The sequence below is a fragment of the Microcaecilia unicolor genome, chromosome 4, assembly GCF_901765095.1.
Source record: "Microcaecilia unicolor chromosome 4, aMicUni1.1, whole genome shotgun sequence".
Taxonomy (NCBI): Eukaryota; Metazoa; Chordata; class Amphibia; order Gymnophiona; family Siphonopidae; genus Microcaecilia; species Microcaecilia unicolor.
In genome coordinates, this window is record NC_044034.1 from 72,457,171 (window position 1) to 72,481,175 (window position 24,005).

Sequence of the window (24,005 nt, forward strand, 5' to 3'; positions counted from 1 at the left end):
ATAATTTAAATAAAACAGGGGGGGTGTTTAGATAACTGAGAAATAGTGGAAAGCTAGCTTTTTTTTTAGGGTCACCAATTAAGGTAAAAGTTAAAGGAGAGGGTTTGGAAGAGACCAGGAAGAAATACATTTACTGGTGATATCTGGGGGGGGGGGGGGGTGGCATGGTTTGTGTCTGGAAGGGGTACAGAGGCTTGCTCTGATGTCAGGGTGTTAAAGGTAATTTCTTTTTGTCTGGAGCAGAGATGAAGAGGTATCTAGAGTTTGTTGGAGTAGAGGAATGGGATCTGAAACCCATTTTGATTGCTGTAACTGAGTAACTGGCCATTTTCTAAGGACGGAAGATCCCCTCCACCCCCCCATGTTAAATGTTAGTGTGCTAGCCCTGCTGAGATGTTACCATGTTACACCAACCCACGAGGATATGCTAAATTTACCTGGGATGGATAACAACTTGACTAAATTTAGCACTTGCTAGAAAATAACTGCTAATGAGCTCATTACTGTTTTATCACCCTATATAAACATTTTGCATCCATATGTATGCTATGCTTTAGTGTACAAGCACATTACCAATTTAATATGAGTTCATCAACAGTGAATGAGACACTAGTTAGCATAAACCCTGATAGCACCTTTAGTAGTTCAGTGAATATATTTAGTCTTCTCCTTTCTTTGCTCTTTGGTGGCCTTCCTTTGAATTAACTTCATCTTATGTTTTCTAGATGCATTCTTCAAAACCGTCTAATTTTTAATTCATGTCATCAGTACAACATCCCTTTTCACATTTTCTGCATTAGATAAAAGAAAATGTAGACGATGTCTGTGGAGAGCAGATTAGCAGTCAAACAAGTGAGTAACATCTGATGGTGGGCAAGGCAGAGCATTTCCAAGAGAGCTCTGATAAAGTTTTTCCTGGCATGCATGGTTATTTCCTGCTGAGGAATCATCCTATATAATAGCTAAATGCAAGTCAACTTCTTATGAGGAGAAGGGTGGGCATGTATGACTGTTTTTGCTGCTATCCATGCAAAATGCAAAAATCTAGCTGTAATCCTCCTGGCCCGATGGAAGTGTTTCAACAATCGATGGAATCAATTAAAATACAAGCTAACACATGCGACTAGCTTCTCTTATATGAGCACGCAGCTGTGGAATACACTACCAACTGACTTGAAAACAATTAACGAAATAACCAACTTTCGCAAATCTCTGAAAACCTCTCTCTTCAACAAGGCCTACAACGAAAATCTATAGCTTAACAGTAACACTTCACCACTCCACCCTTATTCTGAAAGACACCTTTCTATAACTGTCTGCTTAGATCTTATTTCTCATCCTTGATCTTTTTGTAACACCAATTGTATCTGCTACCCTGGAATGGCGATGCCATAACAGGTCTTTGTAAGCCACATTGAGCCTGCAAATAGGTGGGAAAATGTGGGATACAAATGCAATAAATAAATAAATAAATAAATAAAATTATGACTTTAGAGTCTAGCCCTAGAAAGGTTAAAAAATAATCTGTCACCAGCTGAATCAGCAGCAATCAGTTCTTTAGCTCAAGATCCTTCGAATGTTATCCATCTAGCAGACAAGGGGGGGGGGGGGGGGGGGGAGTAGTAGTTTTGGACACTCGGCAACTGGAAGATGTCACCTATTATGAAGAATTGTCTCGGGACCTTACATCAGATTTATCAGATTTGATTTCTGATTTGTTGTTACAAGTTTTGGAGTCCAAGGTGATTACGGATAAGGAGTTTGACTTCCTGTGGCAAACACATCCAAGAATTCCTTTGTTCCAAAGGTACATAAAGATGTGCTGAACCCTCCGGGGTGTCCGATAGTATCCGGCATAGGCTCCATTTTGGAACTGCTGTCAGAGTTTGTAGATTTTCATCTGAAGTTAGACGTATCTAAAAGTCACACCTACGTGAAGGATACGAGTATGACTGTGTTTCTTCAGACCATCAACGATATCCTGTCTAGCCACCCTCTATATTGTGGCTCTATACACAAATAAACCACAGCAGGCTGCTGTAGATGTGGTACATCATCATCTTCAGGCTTTATCGTTGTCATAGGCTCGAGTGGAGTTTTTGGTCAACATTACCAAGGTGGCCCATAGCACGAATTACTTTATGTTCAATCAAAGGTTTTTCCTACAAACTAAAGGGACAGCGATGGGAGCCATTATGAGGGGTATTTTCGACATGACATCTAAGTCCAACTTTTGAAATAGAAAAATGTCTTTTTTTTTAAATGGCTGTTATCTAGATGTTTTGTGCTCAAAACGTTTATCTTTTTGGTCCATTTAAAAAAAAAAAAAAAAAGCATCCAAGTGAAGAACGCACAAAATCAAGCCATTGGGGTATAGGAGGAACCAGCATTCATAGTAGACTGGCCACACAAACATCCCAGGAGAGCAGTGGGGCACCCTAAGGGGCACTGCAATGGACTTCATATAAATGCTCCCAGGTACACATCTCTCACTGTTGCTCCCTTATCTTGTCTGCTGATCCCTCCAAAACCCACCAAATATCCACTGGCCCCAACTGTACACCACTACAATAGCCCTTATGGGTGAAGGGGGCACCTATATGTGGGTACAGTAGGTTTCTGGTGAGTTTGGGAGGGCTCACAGTTTCCAACACAAGTGTAATGGGAGATATGGGCCTGGGTTCACCTGTCTACAGTGCACTGCACCAACCACTACACTATTCCAGGGATCTGCATGCTGCTCTAATAGACCTGACCATTACATCTGAAGTTATCATAGAAGCTGCTAATTAATATTTTCATTCACATTTTTGGGGGGGTGGGAGGTCAGTGACCACTAGGAGAGTAAGGGGGATCATCCCTGATTCCCTCCAGTGGTCATCTGGTCTTTTATGGCACCTTTTTGTGACTTATTCATTCTAAAAACAGGTCTAGACCAAAATGTTGAAGTTTCAGCCCTACATGTTTTTGTTTTGTTCCATTATGGTTGTAAAACGTCCAAGTGTTAGGAATACCCTTGACACGCCTCCTTGTGATTTGAACAAACTGCAAATGGATTGCACAGATGACGTCTGCAAAACAGGTTTTGAAAATACTGATTTGGACATTTTTGTGAGAAAAACATTCAAATGCTGCTTTATGCCACTTTCTAGACTAAGGTGGATGGATCTGGGTTCAATTCCTCAAAGAAACTCCAAAGAACGGACTGGCTAAACTTACATTACACTACACTTACATTACACTTGGCATTAGGAGTCAGTGTCTAGTGATTGGAAGTAAACGGGTAGAGACAAAGTGGGGAAAAAGTCTTAGGGGCAATTTTATTATAGGGTGCCTCCATTCAGGTGCCCCAATGCAGCATGGGGAGCACCTATTTTATAACAGCATCTGGATGCCCCGACTTTGTTATAGAATTCTAGCCTAAATGCATATTGGCACACCTAAATCTAGGTGTGACCATTTACTCTGTCTCTGGCTAGTGTAGATGGGCATACCAAAGAGCACCATACAACACAAATAACATAGTATTCTACAAGTTGCATTCGTAGATTGGAGACTACTACTACTACTACTTATCATTTCCATAGCGCTACAAGGCATACGCAGTGCTGCACACCATACACAAAAAAGACAGTCCCTGCTCAAAGAGCTTACAATCTAGATAAGACAGGCAGACAGACAGAACAATTAAGGGTAAGGGAATAAAGAGGTGAGGATAAAAAAGGACAGACATACCCATTACCCTCCCATTCTTCACCCATGTGTATGCCCCCTTGCAGTTACACACTATAGCACTGATGTGTTATCTTATAGAATAGTACATAGTGCACTTATGTGCATAAGTGTTGCTTTTCTGTGCACTTACATTGACAAAGCACAGTAACTGCGTCTATCCAGTTAAAGAATTGTCTTTTCAATGAATCAAACCCTTGGATGCCTAAACATTAAGCCATTTTATTTTTTAGCGGTTGTGCTAACTGGTTTGAGCACATGCATAATCTTTGTGTAATTAGCTAAGTGGGCCTTTTACAAAGGCTTGATAGCATTTTTAGCGCACGCTAAAAATAAGCATGTGCTAAACGCTAGATATGCCCATATACTCCTATAGGTGTCTCTAGCATTTAGTGAAAGCTAAAACCATACCGCGCCTTTGTAAAAGACCCCCTTAGTGCATAGCAGATTAGATGTGTACTATTTTGGAAGGCCATCTTGTAATTACCTTTGAAATTTAGTAAGTCTTAATGCACAAGCCACTAAAAGATAATTGTATATTCCTTCCTATACTAGGCCTGCAATATGGCTCTGATGGCCCCAAGTATTCCTTGCTTTGCTGTTGTCAGCATATTTTTGTTTTCTTTCTGCAGCTGCATGTAAGCTACAGTGCTTTCTCAGTAAATGGAAAGTACATGCTACATGTCAAGGTGACACTTAGGAGAAACTGAGGCTATGTGGCCCATATACAAATGGATATAACATTGGTGGTGATGAGAGACTGAAGACCCAGCAGACTCCAAGATGTTCTAACAGAAATATGTGTTCAAAGAAGGACACCAGTGGCAGGTGTTTCATACTACTTAATTGTTAGCTGGTTTTCCACACTGTGATCCCACCTTACTGATAAGGAATTAGCCAATTGCCACAAAGTGTGCATGTGAACACAAGTAGGAGAGGATGGTAGAATACAGGAAATTGCCATTTTTGTATATTACTATATTGTGTGATGGAAGGAAACAGGAAGATCCATATATGATCACAAGTTAGTTTAGGAGAAATCACAGGTTTTGCTGTGAAGCAGCTTTGTTATTAGGTCTGTGCGTCTGGCTACTGGGTGACAACCTGCTCTAGAGAGAACAATTATTTTGTATTGGCTTAGTGAGATACCAATAAAGATTGTTGCTGGTTGCACCTATATCTAAGTCTGATAGTTTCTCTTATTCCAGCTTCTAGGGCTGAAGTGCTTTCCCCTCCTCAGGGGCAAGGGACAGGATTACACATAATTCCCTTTAAATCAGATTGTTTTCAACAATTTTGACCTTTATAAAAAGAAACCAAGTTTCTAGAAATAGCTGGAAAAATTAGTTTAAAAATCTGATATGCTTCCTTCAAATCATGTTTTATTGCCATAATATAAAAATAAATATATAGGATAAGATTACTTTACTGTGGTGACAACTGTGGAGGAGTGGCCTAGTGGTTAGGGTGGTGGACTTTAGTCCTGGGGAATGGAGAAAACTGAGTTCAATTCCCAGCACAGGCAGCTCCTTGTGACTCTGAGCAAGTCACTTAACCCTCCATTGCCTGCCGCATTGAGCCTGCCATGAGTGGGAAAGTGCGGGGTACAAATGTAATAAAAATAAATTATACTATGCTCCTATTGATAAAGGAATAGAAAAAGTGAGGTCATGTTATTATTCCTAAAATGTTATTGTCTTGATTGTATTTAGTTTAATAAAGGTTTTCAGTACTAACTTTTGCAAGTCACAACAAAGCTTCTCTCTAGTCACCTACCTGAACCTGAATTGTAAAGCTTAATGTCACTCTGCTAATAGCTAGTGTAAAACAATTCGGTGTTAGAGAACCATTACACTGTTGGAAACACTGCACATTCAAAATTAAACAGTGCAAAAATGCTCAGTTAATCATGCCTATCCTTGCACTCTTGCTAATTTTTCACTAGAAAACTATTAACAATTATGCAGCTTTTTCTTTCTTTCTTTTTTGGCTTGCTAGCAAAACCAACCAACCCCCCCCCCCCCCCCCTCCAATCTAACCAAACACTGCCTTAAGTCAGAAACTTAGATTACATACTTGAAGAATCTGATCTCCGGCTAGGAGTCTTCCATCTCGGGCAATAATGCCATCACGATAAACTTCTTGAATGACAATGTTGATCAGAGGAGTTTCATTGCCTCCTACTACACTAATTCCCAACTCAATATAAGGATTAGTTCGGTGAATTTCAATCACAGTGATCTCTCCTTCAGGTAAGCTAGGTGGTTGCTGTGTGGCTGCCAAGCAAAAAATATGTCAATTTGTTTTCCATCACAATGCCATTTCAGTGTATTAAACTAACAAAGATCAAATCTATGCTACTTGCAGCATTCAGGACAACAACAATAAATTAACAGGATATCCGATATCTGGAGTGCTTAGTTGAAGTAAACATCTGAAGTTATTGAGCTATAAAATGTACATATACATAGAAATATTACACATTACTGTAATGGAGTGGATTCAGCTTCTAGGGAGATGTTCTTAAAATGCTTATCTAATATAATAATTTGCTCCACCAATATTCCAATGTGTCTCACTGGGATCGTAACCACCTGCTGACATCACTCCTTCAACGTTCTCCTCCAACATTCCAATGTGTGTCACTGAGATTGTAACCACCTGCTGACGTCACTCCTCCAACGTTCTCCATCCCCCACCCTCCCAGTTCCATGGGATCCTGAAACTGGGAGGGAGGGGGACACTGGAACTCGGAGAGAGGTGGAGGGGGCAGGGGAGAGATGCTGCACATGGATGGATGGAGGGGGCAGGGCATAGAGGACATTGCCTGCATATGGATGAATGCAGGGGAGAGAGCATAATGCAGGGGAGGGAGGGGACCCTGAAACTCGGAGGGAGGGAGGAAGGGAGGGGGACAACAACCCTGGAACTGCCCCCAAATCTCCATCCTTGTAATGGGTAACTTGGCATCTCTGACAATGCTGTTTTTCTTTCTTTTTTTTAAGGATGTATACTAAAGAAAAGCTGAAAGTGATACATAGAACAATTACAAACAACTGGAATGGATTGCCTCCACCATGCCAAGTGCAAACAAACTGCCATACACAAACCTCTAAAACAATTAAAAGGATGCTAATAGTGTATTGCCAGGTTACAAAAAGGAAAGGGATAAGGAAGGATACCTTTCTCTGTGGGGAGGCTTGGTGTTTCCTGTCTAATATCCAAGCTGCAGGAGGTGGTACTGTTAGTTCGCTGTAGATGAATGCAGGTATTGCTCAGTTGTCGTTTAGTACAGGCTGCACAGAATTCCATAGACGGGAAGCCTGTTGCTCAAAGGGGGGAAAGTTTTATCTTAGAAACATATCTGCCAGTTGTATGAACAAATAAAATGCACATAAAACCTTACTTTATTATGATAGCCAATTCAGTTAAAGGAGCTTACTTGCAATAAACATACAGGGCCTCTTTTACTAAACTGCGCTAGCCCATGTGGCAAATACTACGCAGCCCATTCAGCTGCAGCACATTTGTCACTCTGAGAATCACTAGCATGGCTTAGTAAAAGAGGTTCACAGTATAAGAAATGGGACATAGATAAATACAATAAAACCAATTCACTTTTTCTGCTTCTAAAAAGCATGAAACATTTTCTGTAAATACCATTGAAACTAAAAAAGGTTCTTAATATTCTTTAAGAAGATCTTTTATTAAGGTGCACTAGCGTTTTTAGTGTGTGCTAAAAATAGGCGCTTGCTAAACGCTAGAGGTGCCGATATATTCCTATGGGCATCTCTAGCTAGTACGTCTTAGTAAAAGACCCCCTAAATGAATTACAAATGATACAGAGGGCATCGACATGTGGAGGGCATTTTCAAAAGGACGTCCAAGTCAGAATTGGGATGCCCTGCTCATAACATCTAAAAAAACATCCATCTCACAGCCATTTTCGAACACGAAATATGCTGGGGTTCCCATATGTGAGAATATCCAAAATGAACAGCCATTTTACAAACTGAAACGTCCAAATTATGAACCCCAAAAATCTAGGGACAAGGATGGTCTGTCCAGCAGCATTTTTATAGAAGTGGTCACACAGACATCCATCCTTGCAGAGCAGAGGAACAGCCTAATGCAGTGGACTGTACACCAGGACACCCAGGTGCATATCCCCCTACAACTCTTACTTTAAATTCTAAGCCCTCTAGACTTAGTGTACACCACTTCAATGCCTTCAGGCTTGCATGTGTCATAAATATTTAGGTACAGTAGGTAAATATGTCTCTGGAGGGCACACAATTTAAAAGGGGAAAAAATAGAGCTGAAGTGGGACTTGAACCTGGGTTCACTGATTTACAGTCCACTGTACTAACCACTTGGCTACTCCTCAGACCTGCTTTCTGCTTTGTTCAGAGTGGAGAAGTGGCCTAGTGGTTAGGGTGGTGGACTTTGGTCCTGGGGCACTGAGGAACTGAGTTCGATTCCCAGCACAGGCAGCTCCTTGTGACTCTGGGCAAGTCACTTAACCCTCCATTGCCCCATGTAAGCTGCATTGAACCTGCCATGAGTGGGAAAGCATGGGGTACAAATGTAACAAAAAAAATGCCCATAATACCTGATGCTGTCATATGGTCTGGTATTCCTTTTCAGTTTCATTTTCAGGGGAGAGGGAGAGAGACAGCAACCACTGGGGGCTTAATGAAGTGTCATGCTTTAATCCCTCCAGTGGGTGGTGGGAGGCGGGGCTAGTGATTGGGAGGCAGGGCTAGTGCTGGGCAGACTTCTACAGTCTGTGCCCTGAAAATGGCAGATACAAATCAAAGTCAGGTATACACAAAAAGTAGCACATATGAATTTATCTTGTTGGGCAGACTGGATGGACCGTGCAGGTCTTTCTCTGCTGTCATCTACTATGTTACTATGAAAATGAGCCCCATAGAATCCTTGTTGTAATAAGATTCTGTTTACAGTAACAGTTATTCAGACTGGGATTCACCTTTACTCGTTAGTCAAAATAAAACTATTCAAAGTTGATATTCTTGTAAGAATCTCTCTCAATGGGGCCCTTTTACTAAGCTGCGGTAAAAAGTGGCCTGTGGTAGTTTGGACGCCTGAAATTGATGTACGCTGGGCCACTTTTTTACCACGGCTGGGAAAAAAGGCTTTTTCAAAATAGAGCAGTAAATGGCCATGTGCTAAAATTAAGAGTAGTGCGCGGCTATTTACTGCCTAAGCCCTTACTGCCACCCATTGATCTAGCAGTAAGGGCTCACATGCTACTTGCATGGTAATCATGCAGCATGCGCCAATGTGGCCGTGCTGTCGATTACAGTTGGGAACGCCCCCTGTAGTAGAAAATAGAAAAATATTTTCTACCGCAGGAAACAGCGCGTGCCAACTTCAAAATTACTGGTGGGTGCCCACGCTACCAGAGCGGTAATGTCGATTTGGCACATTACCCACGCATTAGCCCTACCACTGCTTAGTAAAAGGGCTCCTATATAATTTAATGTACTAGGTTTGCATGTCAGTGATTCTCCAAACAGTTTTCAGACTTCACTCATTGTTTCCTTTACTTAGGTTCTACTACAGTATACCAACACATTCTCCCGTAATCTGAGGGATCGTTTTACCAAACTGCGGTAAAAAGTTGCCTTAGCGCGTCCTTACACGGGTCATTCCTGCATGCTAAGGCCATTTTCCCCACCAGGGTAAAATGGCTGAGTTTATTTCCCTATTAATGGCCATGTGCTAATTTTCCCAGTAGCGAGTGGCCATTAATGCGTGAGCCCCTACCATGTAGGCAGTAAGGGCTCACATGCCAAGAACGAGCTAATCAGCACACACCAATGTAGCTGTGCTAACCAATCAGCACAGAACATGCCCACTCTCCCAAACATTTTACTACAGGATGCTGCAGTAAGTCATTTGTTGTTGTGGTAAGCACACATTAGTGCTTATCTCAGTTTAGTAAAAGGACCTCTTAAAGATTTAAAAAAAACTGTCACATGACTTTGAAATAATTGGTGGAAAGTTACACTGAATATACAATCAACCTTATGGACAGAAGGCACTTCAAAGAGAAGGCTTACATGCAAATGTCAAAATTTACACAGGTAGCTGTGTGTCTATATTACTGCACTAATGCATACTATTTAAGCACATGAACCACTATGTGTAATATTGGCACATCAACTTAGCCACTGACTTGAATATTGCTTTAGGCCTGTTCTGCTGTTTTCAGGATCACCACTATGCATGTATGTACAATGGAGTACCCAGTTATAGAACTACCCAAACATGTGCTCTTTTGCAGATCAGCAAGCAGTGGTGACCACCGAGAAAATTAATCCTACTTAGAGAAATTCTGTAGATGCTCACAGCATTTTATCTATTGGTTTTTTGTACTGAAACCTTGCTGAAAAAGAGAACTTACAGTTGACAACACAATAAATATGAAATAGGAAGGTAGAAAGGTCTTACTGTTTGCTACTGTTGTCTCCTCCAGAACCGAATTGTCAAGACCATTCTCATCTGTCCACAATGGAAAAGATATGGAGGATATATTGTGCTCTAATGCTACTATTCCAGGTCTACCTTGATCTATGTCCAATGACAGAGTACCAGGATGATCTATTATATTGGATATGGTTTCACTCTCGCCCTCTGCCTGTTTGCTACATCTCCTATGGTCCAGTACAAATCGCCGATGAGATGCTCCAGAACACCTGGAAATATCACATTCTATTATTGTCATATACAAAACAAGAACTATATCTCACCAATATCAGTTCTAAAAAGTGATGCTGCACAACTGTTAACAGGTGTTCTCCGTAGACAGCAGGAAACAACTACCACACATGTGGGGTGATGTCACAGCTGATTGCACCACTTGGCCCTTATCAAAGAGCTCAGAAGACCTTTAAATAAGGCTTCTGAGCACACGCAGTAGTTCCTGCCTTGTGCTCCACATTCGAATGTCTTCAATTATGGTACTACGCTGACTTCAACTTAGGGGTAGGGTGGGATTGTCTGGCTGTTGTACCCTGCTGTCCATGGAGAACACCGCTTTCTCCATTGACAAGCAGGATGAACAGCAGCACACATATGGAGACTCACGAGTGGAGAGTTGCAGCAGGTAGTGTAGATAAATGAAACTCAATAAGAGGAGGATGAGGCGAGTTGAAGTTCCAAACATTAACAGAATTTATTACAGCATTAGCGAATGAACAATCAGAAGGTGAAGGCTGGTCTATACAGTAATGCTTAGCAAATGTAGGAGGAGAAAATCAGGTTGCTGCTTGACAAATGTCTGTGATTGAAAGAGAATGTAAATGCACTAATGTAGACATTGCCCTAAGCTTATGAGCAGTTACCCTTGGTGGGTTTTAAACAGAACTCAACTGGTAACAAACAATGCAGTTTGCTAGCCAATTTGGAAGAGTTCATTTTGAAACAGGAAAAAAAACTGGGTTATTTGGATTAATCGAGATAAACAGTAGGGGTGGTCAATCTGGTTTTGCTGTTCTCTTTAGATAGATGCAAATAGCTCTTCCACAGTACTCAGAATGTAGAGTGGACTGTTCCACTGTGAAATGGGGAGGAGGAGATAAGGTTGGTAAAGTAATAGGTTGGTTTAGGTGAAAGTGGGATACTACTTTTGGCAAGAATTTGGGATGAGTTCATAAGACACCTCTGTCAGGGAGAATCTGGAGATAAGGATGGTAATACACTAGAGCTTGAAACTCCATGATTTGACTAACAGATTATATAGCAATTAAGAATAAGGTTTTCCAAGTAAGGAATTTTAGGTCTGACATTTCAAAATTTTCAAAAGGAATGCAAGAGCTTCCAGTACAAGATTGAGGTCCCAATGTGGAAGAGGTTGTTGGATAGGTGGTTTGGTGTGTAAGAATCCTTTTAAAAAAACCTGGATGCTGTAATATAGGAGCCGGAGTGCCTTCATGGCATGCACTGATGGTACTGATGCACTGATGGTACAGAAAGGAAAGACCAGAGTTCGAAAGGTGCAGCAGGTATTGTAATAATACAGAAATAGAAACATGATGGCAGAGACTACCCATCCTCAATAACCACTAACTCCTTCTTTACCTAAGGGATCCCATGTGCCTGTCCCATGCTTTTTAAAATTCTAACACATTCTTTGTCTCCACAACCTTCACCGGGAGTTTTCCTTCATTTGAAAAAGGCTCTACTCCTTACATTAATGCCACTAAGGTATTTAAACATCTCTTATCATATCCCCTTTCTCCCGCTTCTCTTCCAGCGTATACATGTTGAGGTTCGTAAGACTGTCCTTACATGTTTTATGATGGAGACCCCTTAACAATTTAGTAGCTGCCCTCTGGACCGACTCCATCCTGTTTATATCTTTCTGTAGGTGTGGTCTCCAGAATTGCATGCAGTACTCCAAATGGGGCCTCACCAGAGACTTATACAAAGGCACTATCACCTCCGTTTTCCTGCTGGTCATCACTCTCCTTATGCACCCAAGCATCCTTCTGGCTTTTACGGTTGTTTTTTCTACCTGTTTGGCCACTTTAAAGTCGTCAGACACAGTCACCCCCAAGTCTCGTTCTTCTTCCGTACATATTTTATTTATTTTTTATTTAGATTTTGCTCACACCTTTTTCAGTAGTAGCTCAAGGTGAGTTACATTCAGGTACATTGGATATTTCTCTGTCCCAGGAGAGCTCACAGTCTAAGTGCTTCACCCCTTATATTGTACCATTCCTTTGGATTCTTGTAACCCAAGTGCATGACCCTGCATTTCTTAGCATTAAATCTTTATTTCCAATTTTTGGACCATTCTTCAAGCTTTGCAAGATCCTTCCTCATGCCATCCACACCCTCCGGGATGTCCACCCTATTACAGAGTTTGGTATCATCTGCAAAGAGATGGACCTTACTAGACGGTCCTTCTGCAATATCACCCACAAAGATGTTAAAGACAGCTGGCCCAGGAACCAATCCCTGTGGCACACCACTGATAACATCCCTTTCCTCAGAGCAAGCCCCATTTATCACTACCCTCTGTCTTCTCTTACTTAACCAGTTTTTCACCCAGTTAGTTATTTTAGGTCCCATATCGAGGGCACTCAATTTATTTATCAGCCACCTGTGCGGAATCGTGTCAAAGGATTTGCTAAAATCCAAGTATACCACATCTAGTGCCCCTCCCATGTTCAACTGTTTGGTCACCCAATCAAAGAAATCAATCAAATTTGTCTGACACGACCTGCCTCTAGTGAAGCCATCAGGGGCGTAGCCAGACACCCAATTTTGGGTGGGCCTGGGCCCAAGATGGGTGGGCAAAAGAACTCCGCCCTGTCCCACAAGTGATTTGGCCTCTCCCTCTCTCGGCCTGCATGCCATATGGTCTCTCAAACATCCCCTTCCCCCCATACCTTTTAAATAGCAGATTTTCACTGGCAGCTAGCAGCAACTAATACACACTGCTCATGTTGGCCCCACAGCCTTCCCTCTGATGCAACTTCCTGTTTCCGCATAGATGGGAATACATTAGAGGGAAGGTTGGTATGCAGGAAGGACAGTTGTTGGGAATTTTTGGCTGGTGGGGCTTGGGGATCCCTGCCAGACACTTCATAGGTGTGCTGCTACTGGGTGGGCCTGAGCCCAAAGTGGGTGGGCCTGGGCCCACCTGGGCCCACCCTTCACTACGCCACTGGAAGCCATGCTGCCTCGGGTCCTGCAGTCCATTTGATTCGAGAAACCTCAAAATCCTCCGGTTTAGAAACATTTCCATTAGTTTACTCACCAACGAGGTTAGACTGACAGGCCTGTAATTCCCAACCTCCTGCTTACTTCCATTCTTGTGCAGAGGGACCACATAGGCCTTTCTCTAATCCTCTGGGACCACTCCAGCCTCTAAGGAAGCACTGAAGAGGTCAGACAGTGGAGCTGCCAGGATTTCTCAGAATTCCTTGAGTACCCTCAGATGTTTCCCACCAGGCCCCATTGCTTTGTCTACTTTTAGTCTAGCTAGCTCATCATGAACACAGTCTTCTGAGAATCGGTCCTGATCTACCATACATCCATCCTCATTTGCATTTTTTGCATTTGTTTTCTGCGGTCCTTCCCCAGGCCTTTCATTCGTGAAAACAGAACAGAAATAATTGTTAAGAAGTTCAGCTTTATCCGTATCAGCTTCTACATATTCCTCCCCCTCAGCTTTGAGACTCATAATGCTATTGTATCACTTCCTCCTGTCACTTATCTGAAAAAGGTCTTGTCCCCCAATTTTACTGTATTGACTATCTTTTCTTCCATTTGACTCTTCACTTTCCTAACAACTTTTCCAGCTACCCTTAACTTTTCCAGGTACTTTTGCTTGTTTCCCTCTTTCTGAGTCATCTTGTAATGTGAGAAGGCTAACCTTCTCTCCCTTACCTTTTCAGCTACTACTTTTGAGAACCAGAGCGGCCTTTTTTCCCTCTTACTTTTATGTAACTTTCTAACATAAAGGTTCGTTGTCTTTAAAATAGTTCCTTTCAGTTTTGCCCACTGCTGTTCTACTTCCTTCAGCTGCTCCAATCCAAGCAACTTTTCTTTGAGCAATTACCCCATCTTGGCAAAGTTGGTTTATTTGAAATCTGGGATCTTGAGTAAGCCCTCTCCTCTGTTTTAATACTGAACCACACCATTTGGTGATCATTAGATGCCAAATGATCTCCCATCGTAATATCAGAAACATTTTCCCCGTTTGTAAGCACCTGATCTAGAATAGCTCCATCCTGCATCGGTTCCGTTACCCACTGCTGAAACAATTCTTCCTGTAGAGAATCCAAGATCCCTTTGCTTCTAGATGACCCCATAGCAGGGACATCCCAGTCAATGTCTGGCATATTAAAATCACCTATCAGTAGTACTTTCCCTTTCTTAGCTATCTTGTGGATGTCTTCAATTAAGTCTCTGTCCATTTTTTCTGACTGCAAAGGTAACCTGTACATTACACCAATGTAAATACATTTTCCTTTCCCTCTTACCAGTTTGACCCACAGTGCTTCCTCCTTACCCCATATGTCCTGCAGATCTGTCACTTTAATATTATTCTTAACATACAATGCCACACCTCCACCCTTTTTTCCTACCCTGTCCTTCCTGCATAGATTATAGCTAGGTATAACTATATCCCAGTCATGGTTCTCCGTGAACCATGTCTCCGTGACTGCCACTAAATCCAAGTCGGCTTCTACCACTGCAGCCTCTAGATCAAGAAATTTATTTCCCATACTACAAGCATTGGCATACAAGGCTCTCCAGATGTTATTCTTTTTTCCACTTTCCATAAGGGTATTTGATGTCTTACCTTCCTGAGAGTTATTAATGACTTTGGGGTTTTCTCTCCCATCCCCAGCAAATTTAGTTTAAAGACCTCTTTAGTGCATATGAAAGGATCATGGGAGTAAGAAACGCAACAATGTGAAAAACTTCTCTATTCAAAAGCATAAGCCTTCCTAGTGGCTGGTTTTCTATACTGAAGGACTGATTCAACGTCCGGTGTCAGATTTAAAGAATGGAACTCCGCTCAGCCTCCATGCAGTAAGAGCTAGTGAGATTAGAAAGCAGAGACTGGAATGATAGATGGATTCTTTGTCTTGAGTGATGAGATGCTGAACTAAAGGTAGATGAAACAGAGGTTGCTGTATGATCTGTAGTAGTAGTAGTAGTGAGAACCAAGGCTGATGTGGCCAATATGGGGCTATTATTATAAACTGAGCTCTATCCTGGGAAGTCTTGTGTAGAGTTCTTGAAATCAACATTATTGGAGGAAAAGTGTAAAGTAGGCCCATCATCCAGGAGAGAAGAAAAGCATCTTCTGCTCTCCTGAGGTTGATAGAGTGATGAGAGCAGAACTTTTTGCATTTTGTTTTGGCTGAAGTCAACTTGAGCATGATTTGCCGAATATATTCGGATCCAAAGACCACTTGTGAAGATGACGATGTTGGCTGAGAGAGTCTGCTACAATATTCTGACTTCCAAGGGAGGTAAATAGTCTTTAGAAAGATGTTGTGAGACTGTGCAGAGTGCCAGATTCAAAGCGCCTCGGCAAAGGGTAGCTGATCCGGTTCCTCCGTGCTTGTTGAGATAATACATCATAACTTGATTGTCCGTTTGGATCTGGACAATGTGATTGGCCAACTGTAATGCAAATACTAGGTGTGCATTGTAGACTGCTTTCATTTCTAGAGAATTTATGAGGAATGTTTGTTCTACAGTCAACCATACACCTTGAGTTTGTTGGTGAGTTGTATGAGCTCCCAATCTGGTCTGGGAGGTGTAAATGTTAAGAGTGGTCAGAATGTGAGGACGATGAAAATGTTTTCCTCTTAGAAGATTGTTTGGATGAGTCCACCATTGAAGTGCCTAATGTGTGACCTCTGTGATTTGAAGGTTTTTCAAAAGATGATCATGATACTGGTTCCACCTTGTGTCTGGGTCCCATTTCAGAGGCCTCATGTTCAGACGGGCAAAGGGAACTGTGAAAATGTGATAAGACTGAAAAGCCGGTGAGTGAATGAAAGTAAACTGAAAATGTATGCACATAAGAAAGGGTGATATCATAATGTGATTAGTAAAAGTGGGGGGATGTTGTATGGTGGTAGGATAATGTGTTGTGTGCTTACATCATACTGTTTGAAAAAATGGCGCTAAAAAAACTTGTAGATACAGATCAGTTGTAATATCAGATATATCGAGCACCTAGTGAAAACATATGTAGAGGCATATTAATCAGAAACACAGTATAGCTTAAATGAACTGATAGGAAAAGTATAACGTATGGCTGAAAAACGATGTACGGCAATTATAATAAAAGGAATACTAGGAGGCATAAAGTATAGCAATTATAAATAAAGGCGTGCTTGGAGGCATAGTGTAGAAAGCAAACCGGTGTGTTGACGGTGCACAAGAAATATAATTGTTGAAAATGGAAAAAGTATAGAAGAAACTATGTCAAAGTGCATATAAAGGACCTATGATTGCGGGTAATAAAATCCGAATAATGATTAAAAAATATTGAAAAAAATTGATGTATTACAAATATAACAGAAGGAGATTAAAAAACACTATGAAAAACTGAATCTGTAATAACGGCATTAAAAAGGGGGGGGGGGGGTATGCTCTAAATAAAAAGAGGGGCAGTATGCTCAGGATAAAAAATAAAGGCTGAAACCAATCAAGTGCTTACCCACAATTTGATGGGAGTGCTGAGTTGCAGTGGCCGTACAACAGGCAAAAGTCAGCGATGCCAGTGTGCAGAAAGTTGTTATGCTGGAGGCGTATCGGTTAAATAATAAAGTCAGCGTGGACATGACGTCTAAATAATGAATATTGATGAAGAGTGTGTGATGTATGAATATGGTAATGTGTATAATGTCATGGTGCTTGTGGCAGGAGAAAGATATCCTGTTTGTTTGAAAAGAAGAAAACTGTATATGCTTCAGCTCAATGGTATAAAATGGTGTGTAGTGCAGCAATCTAGAAAAAAAAAACGTGTATTACAATAAAAGAAATGTTGATGTATCTACACAGGATTGCTTGGTGCACTGCCTGCTTAATGTATGCAAGTGATGGATAAACAAGTGGAAAAAATATATACAGAAAATATGTGTGAGAAGAGAATATCTATCTATCTATATATATATATATATATATACTAGTATAAAAGGCCCGTTTCTGACACAAATGAAACGGGCACTAGCAAGGTTTTCCTCTGAGTGTGTATGTTTGAGAGTGTATGTGAGAGTGACTGTGAGAGAGAGAGTGAATGTGCGAGTGTCTGTGTGTGACAGAGAGAGTGTAGGTGCGAGTGTGTCTGTGAGAGAGTGTGTGAGACAGATAGAAGGCCCGTTTCTGAAATCAATGAAACGGGCGCTAGCAAGGTTTGTCCTTGGATTGTGTATGCTTGAGAGAGTGTGTATGAGTGACTGTGTGAGAGAGTGAATGTGCGAGTGTGTGTGTGTGTGACAGAGATAGAGTGAGACTGTGTGCGAGTGTGTCTGTGAGTGTGAGAATGAGAGCGTGTGCCAGGGTGCCCCCTCCCTCCCTCCCAGTTTCAGGGTCCTCCCTCCCAGTTCCAGTGCCCTACCAGTTCCAGGGTCCCCCTCCCTCCCTCCCAGTGCCCTACCAGCTCCAGGGTTCCCCTTCTCTCTCTCCCAGGTTCGTCCCCCCTCTCCCTCCCAGTTCCAGGGTTCCCCTCTCAGTTCGAGGGTACTCCCTCCCTCGAAGTTCCAGGATCGTCCCCCTCTGTTCCAGGGTACCCCCTCCTTCCTCTTCATCTGTAACAGCTGTCCCTTGTTTTGTTTTTTTTTGGTAAATGGGGGGGGGGGGGGGGGGGAGTTGGTGAGTTTCCGGGCTTGCAAAATGGGAGGGAGTGGCGAGGGGCATTGACTGTGGTAATTGTTGCTGGGTTCTTATAGAGAGATGTGAAGGGCTACAGCAAGCAACAGCTGTTCGTTTCCGAGGGGCACGCAAAGGACTGTTGTGGGAGAAGAGGTCTGGCTGGAACTGAGTCGGAGGGAGGGGGGTGGCTGGAAATGAGTCGGAAGGAAGGAGGGAGGGAGGAGGGCTGGAACTGTGTCGGAGGGAGGGGTGTCTGGAATACGGAGGGAGGGGGGTGTGGAACTTGGAGGGATGACTTTTAAATTCTGGGTGGGAGGCACGGTGGAAGGCGAGCGGCGACCTCGAGGGGGGAGGGGGTGATGCACGGCGGCAGTGGTCAGACTCAGGACTGTAGTGGGGAGAGGGTGGAGGGTTTGTGTGTGTGTCTCTAGCATTCTCACGTGCTAATTTTTAGCACACCCTAAAAAGTTAGCGCACCTATAGTGCGGCTTAGTAAAGAGGGCCCTAGTAACATTAATTCTGTGTGGTGACAGAGAAAGAACTAAAAAAGGAAATAAAACTATCAGTAATATATTTTAAAAAATCACCATGAAGATGACTAAGTAATACTTATTCTGTGTGCTAACAGAGGAAAAAAACCTCATAGCAAGAGCAAAGAAAACAAACAAACAAACAAAAAACGCACCAAAAGCAATTGTGGTTGCAAAATCCAACTCAATTGTGAAGAAAAAATTGATGTGGACAAGGGAGTTGTAGCTGCCGACCACTGTGGTGGTTAAAAAATAACTGATGGAACTCAAATCTGGAGTGCGAGGCAGGAACTACTGCATATGCTCAGAAGTCTTATTTAAATGTCTTCTGAGCTCTTTGACAAGGGCCGGTCGGTGCCGTCATCTGTGATGTCACCCCACAAGTGTGGCTGTTGTTCATCCTGCTTGTCCATGGAGAATCAAAATAACATTTTTGTGTATGTTCAACACAAAGGGGAGGAATTCTATAAATGGGCACCTCCATTTAGGCACCCTGAGGCTGCATGATAGGAGCCTATTCCATAACGAAATCTAGGCGCCTCAGTTCTGTTATAGAATACAAGCATAACCTGGTATCAGCATACCCAATATACAGGCACCTGCACTTGCGACAGCCATAGAGCTGGGGTAAGTTCAGGCACCTAAGTATGGCAGGGATATGCATATCATATTCTGTAAGTTACCTGCATAAGTGGGAGCCCCACCTATGTCCCATCCATGCTCCTCCCCTGTGTATGTCCTCTTGCAAATATCCATTATGCAAGTTAAGCAGCTATTTACAGAATAGCATTGACATTTGTGTATGTATGTGCACACACACATGCATAAGTGTGTCAATCTGTATATCTACATTTATAAGGCATGTGTAATTGTGAGTGCTTGATTTACAGAATTGTCCTTAAAAAAGTTTTTGTAAACAGTAGCACCAGTGAAGAAAATATTAGATCCATATTCAGCATATTTGTCCATATAGTTTGTGTTATTTATAGCAAACAATGTTCTGAACATGAATAACTCCAAAGTCTGTAGGACTTTGTACTAGTTCTCAAAACTTTCCCTTTCAGAAATACCTAAGGAAAAAGTACCCATACTCCAGAAGAAGAGGGAACCAGATCTTTCTTGATCAGTAAAGTTCAATGAGGATCATAATTTCCCGGAACTACTTGAGATTCAGCAGAGTCTTCCCTATTAGAGGGATTGGAGGAAAAGATTATCCTCCCCAAATTGAGGTGGAAGGCATCTGCCACTAGTCTGTCATGTGATCAGAGTCTGGAGCAGAACTGAGGGACCTTGTTGTTGAGATAAGTAGGAAAAAGATCCACTGAGGGGGTGCCCCACTCTCAGAAGATCTTGCAGGCAATGCCCATACTGAGACCATTTGAATGGTTGCATTACCCTGCTCAGTCTGACTGCCAGGCTATTCTGTTTCCCCACCAAGTACGTGACTTTGTAAGGATGAAAACTACTCTACATGGAAGTAGTATGTGAAGTACTATATGGTACTGTTCAGCTTTTAAACCTTAACTTTAAAACTGCAGAGTTTGTCCAATTCCATCCTTGCTGAAGCCTGTTGCTCAGGGCCTTGCAGTATTAAATGTCCAAGACTGCTGGTAGTCCCTCGGTAACTGAGCAGACATATGCACTCTTATTTGTAATAACTGTAAAATTATTATTCCATTAATATGATTGCTATGATATTCTATGTACCCATCTGTATCTGTATTCTGAAATTCTTATCCTATAATGTGTACATGTTACATGTTGCTATAACATTTTGTAAGCCACATTGAGCCTGCAAATAGGTGGGAAAATGTGGGATACAAGTGCAGCAAATAAATAAATAAATAATGGCTGGAAAAGTAGAGTGCAACAAGATGTTATGGCTATGAATAGTGCACTCTCTGCTCAGAATGGCTCTGTTTTTAATGTGATGTAATGTTTTGTTTCCCTGAAGCACTGACCTTGTAGTTAAAGTGCTCTTCAGTGTGGTGCCAGTGGGACAATATTGTGGCCCTTACAGCCACAACATGTGAGCCAAACATGTTGTTATGCATTGACAGCAAGGGCAGGTATACGTCATCACTCAGCTGCAGTTGGGTTTTTTTGGACTGTAAATGGCTGGAGAGGAAGATAGGGTTTGGTTGCTGTTGGATTTCATCTGAAGTGTGGCCTACATCTGCTGACCTGACTGAGGTACATCCTGTTATCTCCTGGACATCCGCATCATCTAAGGTCGTATGTTTTGCCTTGGAGCTTTGTGTAGCGTGAGGGGTTTATAGAAATAGGTTGCCTTAAGAGCCTTAGGGGGATGTGCGTTCACCTTATGTTGTTCTCATGATAGAATCACTGCTGTTTCATAACACTTGCATTTCCCTGATATTCTTTATTTTCATAATACCCTTTGTGTGCAGTTAGTTCTTTATATTATTTAGGCATAGTGGGCTTGGATCTAAGGATAAAAGGGAACACATTTACACCTGACACTTCACTCACTAATGTTAGTTCTGTTTGGGACCCATTTCTTTCAGAATCTATACTCAGTGTCAGGTACCCCAATAACACCCCAAAGCTGTATTATCTGTATTGCACCTACAACTTGGAGCACCATGCCATGACTGATGGCTCACTGCCACATCTTGACCACTTCCTGGCACAAGGGGTAGGATCCCGTAGCCCCTTGCTTGTTTGTTGCCTATTTGAAATAGAATAATTTGGTTCAGCAGCCGATCTCTGAAAGCCCTTAGTGTGTTCCATATTGCCTGGAGCTCTAGGAGGTTGATGTGAAGTTTGGTCTCCTGAGTGGACCAAAGTCCCTGAGTGTGAAGCTCATCTACATGAGTTCCCCACCCCAGGTTGGATACATCCGTGGTCACCACTCATTGAGAGGATGGAATTTGAAAGGGGAGACCCAGGGCCAGATTGGGTCAACCCTGGAGTAATTGAGATGATATCCATTAGGTTCCCCATGGCTTGACATCCCTGGGAAGCAAGGGTGCACTAGATGTTCCTCAAATGGAGGCGAATCATGGGAGTGACATGTACAGTGGAAGCCACGTGGCCTAACAACCTCAGCATCTGCCTAGCTGTGACCTGCTGGTTGACCTGAACCGGAGTGGCGATTGCAAAAAGGGCATCTGCCCATGCCTGGGGTAGATAGGCTTGAGCTTCCATGTCTAGCAGGGCTCCTATATATTCCCATTGTTGTACCAGGAGAATACAATTGGACTTGGGATCATTGATAATGAACCCTAGCAGCTCCAACACCCAAATGACGTGCTCCTGAACAATCAATTATCCAGCTAGGGAAACACATACACCCCCCCCCCCCCCCAGTCTGCATAGCGATGATGCAACTACAACAAGACACTTTATAGAAACTCTATGGGCGGATGAGAGTCCAAATGGCAGAATGCAATACTGGTAGTGGTGCTTTCTTACTTGAAATCTGAAATACATCCTGTGACTGGGATGTACCTGGATATAGGTGTAAGCATCCTTTAAATACAGAGAGCATAGCCAATCATTTTTCTGAATCATGAGAAGAAGAGTGTCCAGAAAAGTCATCCTGAACTTTTCTTTGAGCAAAATTTGTTCAGGGCCCTTAGGGAGATGAAATCCCGTCTTCTTGGGTACAAGGAAGTTCTTGGAATAGAATCCATTCCCTTCTTCCCCTGGTGGAACGGGCTTAACCATGTGGGCCTTGAGAACAGAGGAGAGTTCCTCTATGAGCACTTCCCTGTGCTGAGAGCTAAGGAATGTTGCTATCGGAGAGCAATTTGGAGGTTTGTGTTGACAACTGAGAGTGTAAGTGGTATAGCCTATTCTCAGAACCCACCGGTCTGAGGTTACAAGGGGCCACATCTCCTGGAAAAAATTCAACCTCCCTCCCACCAGAAGGTCGTATGGACAGGCACTTTTATTGCAGCTATGCTGTCTTGGAGCCAGTCAAAAAACTGTCTCTGGCTTCGACAGGAGAGCCTGCTGAGGTTTCTGGGCCACTGCTGCAAAGGATAGGAACACTGGGTCTGGGCCTGTTGCTGAGGATGAGAAGAGGAGGTAAACCTACGCTTTGGAGAGTAGTAGAAACCTTTATGTCCTTCAGAAAACCTCAGAGATGTGGAGGATGCAGAAGGAGAAGGCTGAGACAAAGACTTGATGGTATTTCTAAGGGAGTGATAGGGAGTGTAGATGGCATGGATGGGTAGGCTGGATAGGCCATATGGTATTTATCTGTCTACATTTTCCTATATTTCTATGTATCAGCATATTTCTTGATGAGGTCTGTGACCTCTTCCACCTTGTCCCCAAAACAACTGTCTCTATGGCAGGGGACGTCTGCTAATCTCTCCTCAACTACAGGTTCAAGGTCAGAAACACGCAGCCGTAAGTCTACACATTTCTAAGCTCTCTTCCTTGGGTGTAGATGTCACATTAAAGAAATCAAAAGTGCCGTTAGCCAGGTAACTTACTTCTTCTGCTTATTGGCTAAGTGACGAAGCTCTGCGGCCTGCTCCAGTGGGAGTGGAGTGCACTGAATGTTGAGGACTTCAAGTATAGGCTCATTTAGAGCTGGTAAGTCTGGATGTGGGAAATAAGCATGAAGGCCTGAAAACCTTCCTCCCAAAGGAGACTAGATTCCAAATCTCTCTACCAAAGGAGCCGAGGCATGAATCTGGGAACTCTTGGCCCTTTGGAGAGCAGATTTGACTACCATGGAGTGGTAGAAAAACTGATCCTTCTCAAATCCGGAAGCCTTCCAGTCTCTGTATATGGAGTCCGCCTTCTTAGGTACTACCTGCACAGAGAGAGGGGTCTCCCAGTTCCGATATGTGCATCCCGCAGGACATTGTGAATAGGCACCGTCACAGCCTTCCGCAAAAAATAATGTTTCATAAAATTTGGTATACAGCCTTTCACAAAGAAAATACAAATCAAAGCGGTTTACAATAAATAACAAATGTGGTCTAAAAACAAACACTAAAACAAACAAACAAAAAAATGGACAAAAGACACATAAGGGAAGGTATACAAAAAAAAAACAATAATCTGTAACTAGTAAGCAATGCAAATTACAATAATCATAGTGCAGGACAGTTAACAAATCAGCCCTGGGCTCATCCTCCATGCCCAACTGAAATGGAATGACATCCACCATTTCCCTGAGAAAGCCAAAATAGGAGAACTTGTCTGGAAGGGAATTTCTTCTCTCCTGTGCAGGGGAGGGATCTGAGGACCTCTCCTCTGAGTAATTATCAGGCTCCTCCTCAGAAGCCCAGGAGTGGTTCTTGTAAGACTTATCAAAAACAGTCATCATAGGGTGTCGGAGTCTATACCTGCTGCAACCTAACAGAATCAGGTCCA

At 42.5% G+C, this 24,005-nt stretch overlaps 1 protein-coding gene across 1 annotated transcript in view; it reads right to left on the reverse strand.

Annotated features, from left to right (window-relative positions):
- LNX2 (ligand of numb-protein X 2) overlaps window positions 1–24,005 on the reverse strand; it is a 146,954-nt gene that overhangs the window by 32,082 nt on the left and 90,867 nt on the right. Inside the window, exons 5-7 of the mRNA XM_030200335.1 lie at window positions 10,213–10,457; window positions 6,915–7,055; window positions 5,809–6,008 (exon numbers count right to left, since the gene is read on the reverse strand). Coding sequence (XP_030056195.1) covers window positions 5,809–6,008; window positions 6,915–7,055; window positions 10,213–10,457 — 586 coding nt within the window. The remainder of the gene's footprint in view (window positions 1–5,808; window positions 6,009–6,914; window positions 7,056–10,212; window positions 10,458–24,005) is intronic.